This window comes from Sebastes umbrosus, chromosome 12 (assembly GCF_015220745.1).
Source record: "Sebastes umbrosus isolate fSebUmb1 chromosome 12, fSebUmb1.pri, whole genome shotgun sequence".
Classification (NCBI taxonomy): Eukaryota; Metazoa; Chordata; class Actinopteri; order Perciformes; family Sebastidae; genus Sebastes; species Sebastes umbrosus.
Window position 1 is genome coordinate 21,638,842 of NC_051280.1, and position 9,912 is coordinate 21,648,753.

General features: G+C 41.8%; 3 protein-coding genes across 3 annotated transcripts in view; all 3 read right to left on the reverse strand.

Annotated features, from left to right (window-relative positions):
* The window catches only part of LOC119498553, a 22,375-nt gene extending 21,434 nt beyond the window's left edge, over positions 1–941 (reverse strand). The window contains exons 1-2 of the mRNA XM_037787536.1: positions 796–941; positions 563–683 (exon numbers count right to left, since the gene is read on the reverse strand). Coding sequence (XP_037643464.1) covers positions 563–683; positions 796–862 — 188 coding nt within the window. The 5' untranslated portion in view covers positions 863–941. The remainder of the gene's footprint in view (positions 1–562; positions 684–795) is intronic.
* LOC119498556 (C-C motif chemokine 2-like) overlaps positions 1–6,294 on the reverse strand; it is a 16,673-nt gene extending 10,379 nt beyond the window's left edge. The window contains exon 1 of the mRNA XM_037787538.1: positions 5,451–6,294. The gene's annotated coding sequence lies outside the window, so the exon portion shown is untranslated. The remainder of the gene's footprint in view (positions 1–5,450) is intronic.
* On the reverse strand, positions 3,059–5,520 carry LOC119499175. The gene is made up of 5 exons (XM_037788429.1): positions 5,325–5,520; positions 5,080–5,212; positions 3,955–4,131; positions 3,682–3,846; positions 3,059–3,573 (listed from the first exon to the last, which is right to left on the reverse strand). Exons 1-5 carry the CDS (start codon positions 5,389–5,391, stop codon positions 3,321–3,323), a joined length of 795 nt encoding a protein of 264 aa, XP_037644357.1. The 5' UTR covers positions 5,392–5,520; the 3' UTR covers positions 3,059–3,320.
* Positions 6,295–9,912: the final 3,618 nt, after the last annotated feature.

Sequence of the window (9,912 nt, forward strand, 5' to 3'; positions counted from 1 at the left end):
AAGAGGACCCGCTCCCTATGTAGATATGAAGGGCTCATTCTAAGCTAACAAAAACACAATGATTCTTAGTTTCAGGTGATTATACACTAATGAAAACATAGTTATGAATATTATATTCCATTTCTGCTCATAGATCCCCGAAATGTTACACATTGTTATTTTAAAAGGTAATATTTCCTAGTAGAAAGTTGTTCCATTAAAACTGTTGACAGTTGGGTTTTTGGATTAACCAGAATGACAGGGATACTTTCTGAAAAGAGACATTGCCATTGAATTTTTTCGAATATCATTTTCCAATACTCTGAACGGTCAAAATGAAATTCCATTCACCCCTATCGTATTGTTGAGGTGGCACAAATCTCATAGACGCTGCATCTGAAAACCTGGGCAAGTAAAACCAAATCTGTCTGCATGGCTACATACCACTGGAGGTAAGTGGGGAAATGTTTTTGGTTGCTGTTGTTCTTTTGTAATTTGGGGGAACCCACCCTTTAAAAATATAATATATTTGTGAGTACATGTGTGTACATTCTATATGGTGTGAATTTGCAGGTCCACTTACACTACGGCTTTGATCAGACAGACGCCATCAGACTGAATGGTGTAATCCAGAATTCGTTCAAGTGGGAGTCCCTGTAGAGTGTTAGACCACCCGAGACAACAGCTGGCCACCGGTCCATTGGCTAAACAAGACAGACATGGAGAAAGAAAGATTAAGTACCCTTAATTTGCCCCGGCCAAAGACTCAGACCATACACTCAATCAAAAATCATTAACTGATTTTGCGGTACTCACTTGCATGGCCCACGCTCATCCATGTGGTGAAGCAGAGAAGAGCGGCTAACACCAGGCTGAATCTCATCTTCTAGCTTTGTCCTTCAGCTGTTGAGTGGAGTCTCTCTCAACACAAACTTAAGCAAACTTCTCTCCGTCTTTCTGATCAGTCAAATTTTGATCTTGGCTTTTATAAAACATAAGCCCCTTCCGCCTCTCCCCCCAACATCACACCTCTAACCCGTCAGCACAGAGGAAATGGGGAGTTCAGACCCTGCACCACAGTCCTGACCCCAATGCAACAAATATCACTCAAAAGTACCAACATTGATAGACACACACATACTCATTAATTTCCTTTACACTTACTCTGAAAACCACAAGCTGCCTCTACTTTAAGAGTAATCGCTGGTATGAAATGTTTGGTGGCTGAAAGGAATATTGAATTATTTTATTATCATTATTAAATGTTAGATTAGATTAGGTAAAGTACTTGTTAATAAATAAAGAAATGTTAATCATATGTAAATGATATATTCTCATCAGAAATGCTTTAACTATCAAAGTAGGTCGTCAACCACACACACACAGCTGTGACGGCCCCGTACACCAATGGTACGCCCACACAGGTGGTTGGGCCCTAACTAGAACAGTACATGGACTTCTGTGACCTAATAACATAATTACCAGCATGACTCTGTCTAACTTTAACATGAGCAGCCTTTGACGAAAGAGATGGTAGTTTTGAATGGAGACAAGCCAGCTTTACTTTGACGACCCACTTGAACTACCAGGAGGAACGGGTTTAAAGCAACACGTTCTCACCCCAAGTCGTCACATACTGCTTCTTTGTCACGCCCCTTAGCGTCCCGTTACTTTTGGCATCAAAACCACTATAGTTACCCCTGTCGCCACTTTAGTATAAGGCAACAAAATCACTACAGTTAGGTTTAGGAGAGAAATACAGGGTTGGGTTTAAAAGTAATACGTTTGTACAGTGAAAATGACGCTGAACGTTGTGAACACGGGACACAAACAGCTGTCTCCTGGATGAAAGCCTTGTGTTTTTGTTGGACCCATCCACTTCCTATCCCACCCACCGTGTGTCTTTTCGCTCTGTAAACTATGTCACCACATTCGTTCCAACGTTTGCTGTTGCCTCAGATGGGTTTACATTATAGTTCATGGAACGCCTGGTGCGTCTCATACCGACGCTAAAAGGTGCCTTGTACGGCGGTATGAAACGCAGATGGCTGTGACAAAGCCTAGGTATTTGACACCCTAGGAATGAAAACTGGCTGGTTAAAAGATAGCCTATATGGGGGAGGGAGGAAATAGTATTGAAAAGCACATTTTTTTGGTAGCACACATAGAGGGAAGCGGGGGGTCTGAATAGTCTATATAGAAGGACACGGCATTTAACCAACAGTGAAGCCAGGCAAACTGACAATATAATGTACTCAATTTAAAGCTTCAAATGAGAAAAAAAATGAGGATGGATTGAGTGAGTGAAAGAGAAAGAGATATACGTATATAGAAGGTGAGGACGATGATGTAGAAAGAGGATCTTTTGAAGATCCGCAACGCACCATCTCTGGACACCTTCAAAAGACTCCTCAAAACCCACCTCTTCACCAAGGCCTATGGCCCCTAGCTTCTGTTACATTTGTTGTGTTTATTTATGTCTTTGTTAAGCGTCCTTGGGTTTCATGAAAGGCGCTATATAAATCCAAGCTATTATTATTATTATTAAAGATATAGAGGAGTAATGTCTACCTGAGCAGAGACTGAAGTCGCTCTCCCTCTGTGTGTGTTGTAATCTGGGCTTCTCTGTGCTTTGTTGACATATCCGGGCCCGTGCATGCCTTTTAGTGCATGTTAGCGCATGTGAGCGTGCACCCCTGGCTAGCTAACGGCTGCTGCTCTGCATTGCTCTCTGTATGGTGGTTACAGTTGATAATGCCGTCCCGACCGGCAGCGCCATCGCGGAAGCATAGCGCCTACCCTTTGGTTCCCTCTCAGGTTAACACTTGAAGCTCGGTTAGCACTGTTGCCATTGTTTGTACTGTTAGCACTGCTAGCTGAATTTAGCATCTTTAACAGTAACAGTTTATTCATAACAGCTGCATGTTGCATGTTGGTTTCCTTCCTGTACCTTTGTTCTTTGCACTGTGTGTAAACACAATGAGAGCTACTGAGAACAGGTACTGTATGCGTCATTATACTACAACATACCAGCTCTGATTCACATTATTTTCTATTTATTAATGACAAAAACACCAAATCTGCTCAAGAAGACTTTATTGGCAAATGGCAGGAAAAGGTACAAATTATGTTCTTTTGATAGACATAAACACATTAATGACAACAAGGTACGATCAACACATTTTAATTATATATTGCAAATTTAATTATAGATTCAATAATATATAGAAGCCTGTTTTTGGTTCAGGTTTGTTTACTATTTGTGTAATATAGCAGGATAAGTCCAAATGGAAAGAGAAAAGTTTGCTGACTGTGGTAGCTTTGATTTGTCTTGTGATTCCTCACGGACGTTTTCTCTGCGCCTTCTTCCATCTCCTGGACTTCTTCCTCTGGCGTCTCCTTCGACGTCTGCCTTTCTTCCGTGGTGTTTTTTTTGATGTGGTGGACACTGTTGGTGTGATGTCGCTTGTTAATCCTTCTTCATTCTGTCCCTTCTCTTGCAATGCTCCTTTTTTCTCCTCGTCCACTTTCAGAATGGTTTTTTCTTCACTGTTAGGGTCGGAGTAAATCCTCACTCCACGTGTTGTTTGAAACCTGTAATAGATCGTGGACTATTAATGGCATCGTAATGCAGTTGTGTTGTTCTGACAAATCATTTTCTTAAACATGTAGTTCATCTAAGTTATTTGCAGGACAACTTACATTACGGCTGTAGTGGACACTGTTGGTGTGATGTCGCTTGTTAATCCTTCTTCATTCCATCCCTTCTCTTGCAATACTTCTTTTTTCTCCTCGTCCACTTTCAGAATGGCTTTTTCTTCACTGTTAGGGTCGGAGTAAATCCCCACTCCACGTGTTGTTTGAAACCTGTAATTGATTGTGGTCTGTTAATGGCATTGTAATGCAGTTTTGTTGTTCTGACAAATCATTTTCTTAAACATGTAGTTCATCTAAGTTATTTGCAGGACCACTTACGCTACGGCTGTAGTGGATACTGTTGGTGTGATGTCGCTTGTTAATCCTTCTTCATTCTGTCCCTTCTCTTGCAATGCTTCTTTTTTCTTCTTCTCCTCGTCCACTTTCAGAATGGCTTTCTTTACCCGGTCACTGTTAGGGTTGGAGCAAATCGTCCTTCCACGTATAGTTTTAAACCTATAATAGAACGTGATCTGTTAATGGCATTGTAATGCAGTTTTAATATTGCTTTTAATTATCAAGTGTGTTTAGCAGTGGCACTTTGCTGCTGTTGAATGTATATAAGGGAAACACTGTGTTGGTAGAATCAGGCAACGTTCTGTACAACTGATCCAGGAACAACTTGACCAGTTCTCAATAACCGAGCCCGAGACTAAGACAATGCTGATTCCAACGAGGCACGTGTCCAAGACAAGTGCAGGACTTCAAAAAAGTGGTCTCGAGACCGGACTCGAGTGCTACAGCCCTGCCTTCGGGTAACGTAAAAACGCGAAAGGCTCTCACTAGAGCCAGTGTTTGGTTTGTCCGTTCTGGGCTACTGTAGAACTACTACGGACTCCATGAAGAGGATCCGCTCCCTATGTAGATATGAAGGGCTCATTCTAAGCTAACAAAAACACAATGATTCTTAGTTTCAGGTGATTATACACTAATGAAAACATAGTTATGAATATTATATTCCATTTCTGCTCATAGATCCCCGAAATGTTACACATTGTTATTTTAAAAGGTACTATTTCCTAGCAGAAAGTTGTTCCATTAAAACTGTTGACAGTTGGGTTTTTGGATTAACCAGAATGACAGGGATACTTTCTGAAAAGAGACATTGCCATTGAATTTTTTCGAATATCATTTTCCAATACTCTGAACGGTCAAAATGAAATTCCATTCACCCCTATCGTATTGTTGAGGTGGCACAAATCTCACAGACACTGCATCTGAAAACCTGGACAAGTAAAACCAAATCTGTCTGCATGGCTACATACCACTGGAGGTAAGTGGGGAAATGTTTTTGGTTGTTGTTGTTCTTTTGTAATTTGGGGGAACCCACCCTTTAAAAATATAATATATTTGTGAGTACATGTGTGTAAATTCTATATGGTGTGAATTTGCAGGTCCACTTACACTACGGCTTTGATCGGACAGACGCCATTAGACTGAATGGTGTAATCCAGAATTAGTTTAAGTGGGAATATTCGAACTGTAGACTCTAGAATGTCATACCACTGGAGACAACAGCTGGCCACCGGGACAATGACTAAACAAGACAGACATGGAGAAAGAAAGATTAAGTACCCTTAATTTGCCCCGGCCAAAGACTCAGACCATACACTCAATCAAAAATCATTAACTGATTTTGCGGTACTCACGTGCATGGCCCACGCTCATCCATGTGGTGAAGCAGAGAAGAGCGGCTAACACCAGGCTGAATCTCATCTTCTAGCTTTGTCCTTCAACTGTTGAGTGGAGTCTCTCTCAACACAAACTTAAGCAAACTTCTCTCCGTCTTTCTGATCAGTCAAGTTTTGATCTTGGCTTTTATAAAACATAAGCCCCTTCCGCCTCTCCCCCCAACATCACACCTCTAACCCGTCAGCACAGAGGAAATGGGGAGTTCAGACCCTTCACCACAGTCCTGACCCCAATGCAACAAATATCACTCAAAAGTACCAACATTGATAGACACACACATACTCATTAATTTCCTTTACACTTACTCTGAAAACCACAAGCTGCCTCTACTTTAAGAGTAATCGCTGGTATGAAATGTTTGGTGGCTGAAAGGAATATTGAATTATTTTATTATCATTATTAAATGTTAGATTAGATTAGGTAAAGTACTTGTTAATAAGTAAAGAAATGTTAATCATATATAAATTATATATTTTCAACAGAAATGCTTTAACTATCAAAATAGGTTATCAACCACACAAACACAGCTGTGACGGCCCTGTACACCCATGGTACGCCCACACAGGTGGTTGGAGTTATTTTAGGTTGTTTTTCAACACTGCATGGGTGTGTAGAAGCTGTTTAGATGACACTGCCCCGGCTCTTCAGCATTTACAACTGTGAAATTTCCAACCGAAATTAAATTTGTTTGACTTTGGTGAAATTTGACATGCAAATTCGGACCGTTTGACAACTGTAAACCCTCTTGACAGTGCTGACCTTTGAGTTTAAAATGGAGGTGTATTTGATATTTTACAGTTTATTAGCTGTATCTTGGTCACATTATCTTTCATTTCCAAATTTGTATCTTTTTCAAACATGTCTGTTTTTGTTTTGTGTTCATCTGATTTTTTTTAAACTCTCAAATATCAATATTGGTATGGGCCTAACTAGTATAGTACATGGACTTCTGTGACCTAATAACATAATTACCACATGACTCTGTCTAACTTTAACTTTTAATGACAACTGGCTGGTTAAAAGATAGCCTATATGGGGGAGGAGGGAGGAAATAGTATTGAAAAGCACATTTTTTTGGTAGCACACATAGAGGGAAGCGGGGGGTCTGAATAGTCTATATAGAAGGACACAGCATTTAACCAACAGTAAAGCCAGGCAAACTGACAATATAATGTACTCAATTTAAAGCTTCAAATGAGAAAGAAAGTGAGGATGGATTGAGTGAGTGAAAGAGAAAGAGATATACGTATATAGAAGGTGAGGACGATGATGTAGAAAGAGGATCTTTTGAAGTCCATTGAAGAAAGAGTTGAAGTGAAACTGAGACAAACAGAAACAGGAGAACCGTGTACATTCTTCAGTATGTATCTGGGCCCTGTGGTATAGCTCAGCCAGCACATCATTATACCAGTTCAACAATGACACCTGATTGGCCGTCCACCTGCTGTCAGGATTGAAAGCTAATGTTAGCTTCATGCCCTTGACCTCAACAGCAGCAAATCCCAAGGCACACCGACGCCTGTCGTCCCAAATGTCCAGTCATTAAAATCAATGAAAACCTGGCTGGTGTGATGCCTTCACCAAGCGCAGGATACATACAAATACACACGCCTGAGAACATGCTACATACACACACACCCACACACACTGATGTACTTGGCACATACACATTTCTCCACACCGCAATGTCCCAGCCTCATCATTATCATCCCTGTGGCAACCTGTTTGTCAGAGGAGAAATGCCTCGCTGGATTATTCGTTCCTCTCTTATTCATTAGTTGTTGTCCTGGGCAGCAGCCAGGCTGTTGGTTGGCCGACAGCGTAGCTGATAGGTTATTAGTCTCCTGATGAAGCAAGAGAGTGGAACGTAGCGTCGCAGGAAATTACAATCAATACTGACTCTCATATCCTCATCCGATATCGACCACAAATGGGAATGAGAAGCACATTGTCGACCCCCTATGCATGGACACAAGGGCACTCTTAAAAACATATTAACATATGCTTGCGTGTTAACACACACAGAGACTCAAAGGCTGCATTCAGTGTGGTTAGTGTTTTGCAGAACCCACATTTTTAAACACGGACGGAGCATAAGTGAGAAAAGGCGTAAGGAAACCAGACTTTTCTGCCTCAAACCACAACTTTCTGATCTCTGATCACACGGTGTGCATTCACACACCCACTCGTGCATGTTTCACACACCTTAAATAGTGGTTGTGCCCTCTGTGTGCTCTTCCGTGTCAGTCTATTGCTGTAGATATGGGGCTTTTAGGACAAGGCTGAGGCAAAGAAGGGCGTTTCTACGATATGAAACACACAAACACCGGTTGTCGCAAAGCAAACACACACACGCACACCTGCAGGCAAAGACACAATGTGAGTGGCATGTCGCAAATGAGAGCCGTAATTAAAGGAGTGTCTCATCAGATGGATATATTTGGCTGCGTCTGCTCTCTCTGTTTAATAAAGAATCGGCTCCAGACAGATCAAGGTTTAATTTGATCCTTTATCCAACACTGAGGGAATCTTATTGATTCATTTTGGAAGATAAAAATATGTGATTCTGTCTTCTTTTTCTTCTTTTCTGCAAAATTATAATAATCAGACGATGTGATTAACTCCCTCCCTCTCCTTCCTGTCTGTGTGTACACACACTGATAAGTTCATCTGTAGTAAAAAAAAACAGCCAGAAAACTTCTATAAAGGCCAGGTATGCTGTAACAAAGAACTATGTGTCTGGGTTTGAGTCTGAAAGACGCTGGTGCCTCGGCGTGACAGGCCGAACGGCTGTCTGGGGATGGACTGCTGTAAAGAGCAGCGCACTTCAGGTCATCTTTAGAGCCAGAGAAGTGTTGAGAAGAGCAGAGATGTTTTTGATATGTAACAGTGGAGCCATACACGCCGATCAATACACCGACCTTTCACAGACTGATTGCATGATGTTCTGCTTTGCCCCCAGCACTAGCACCCACCAGAGGTCCATCAACCATCAAGCGTTGTTATTCTCTGTTTCAGCCGGCGAGGTATGGCCGGTTCTCTGCTGGTGCTTTGCTCTTTTATTTTACCTCAGGACTTTTATTGTGTTACGCTCTTTTCATTTTTATATCTGTCTCTGTCTTCTCTTCACACACACACAATGAAAGATAAATGTATCAATGAAACCATTGAGAGGTTGATCCCAAACAAATGAGGGTCTCGGACCCATTCCCCAAGGCCTCTATAGATGGATCCTGTATATTTCTGCTCAATACCGAGGGGATGAACAGAAATGAGTTGAAAAGAGTTGAGAAATGTCATTTACTTTCCAATTAATATTTCAATTAACCAAGTCATACCCAATTCATTTCCTGAAACCGGTGGAGTTGAAATGAAACTGACCTCCTGCCCCGGTAGGCTATCAATCTCATCGCCATTGACCCCTCCGCCCAGAAGCTTCAATTGTGGATCAACCGGCCATTCAGGGAATGCGTCAATAATCGACTCAAACTGGTGGCTGTATTACCATAGACATTAGCATACTGAGAGTGACTGACCCGCCCTGCGCCTCCGGCTCACGGTCCAGAGAACGCAGGAGCGCGCAAAGTCTAATCAATAAACGCTTTAATTAGAGCGGCGCTCGGCCCGCAGCTCTTCACGGTTGGAAGACGCGCAATGCCACAGCTGATCCAGCACGATCATTTCAGACGGAGTGGATTTTCACCGCCTCAGTAACTTGTCTCTTTTGGCCGGTGCTATTATAGACAGCAAATTGTCAACTCCTCTCCTTAGATTTGCTAAAATGGGTCGATTAGCAGGGAGGTGGTGGCCACGCTTTTCTATTGTGTTGCTGCTTTGTGCTGTTAGTTAGTGTGGAATGGGCTTCTTTTGTAAAAAAAATGTCTGTCATGTTTGTTGCAGTTCATTTGATTTATATAAGTATTTCAACTTTAAAAGGTGTAATAGAGGGGGTTAATCTGATGATAGCAGAAATGATAGTGTTCAAAACAAACAGGAGAACTTCTAAGATGCTAAAAAAGGTCCCAGCTCAAGAGACAGAGGTCAGCGGCCTCTTCGTCCACCTTCAGAATCGAACTCTGAACAACCAGGACCAAAGCTCAGGTGACCTGCAGCTGCTTCTGTGCGGCAGCTTGAGGGGAAAATGCCTTCAGGGAGGCTACATCATTCCTTCTTCACACAAGTGATGAAGCAAGTGTTTTTGCAAGATGGAGGCATTTCAACATCGCCAAGACCTGGTGCACAACCCACGCAGAACCACTCATGTCCTCACAGTCTTTCCAAGAGTACTGGATGTGAAAGGATTAGAGAGATCCAGAATAAATGGGAACATTTAAAGTTCTGTTAGTTGGTGTGTTTCTAAAACAACTCTTGTTAATCACAGTTTGTGTTTGTTTTGTGTATTTGAATGTACAGGTGAATAAAGAAAGAAGATATTTGGTGCAGAAACATCCTCGAAGATGCTTAACAGGTGGGATAAACCCTTCAACCCCGAGGTCATCGAAGAGGCAAAACACTTTTTAGTGAGCAATCATAGCATGTTCTCAT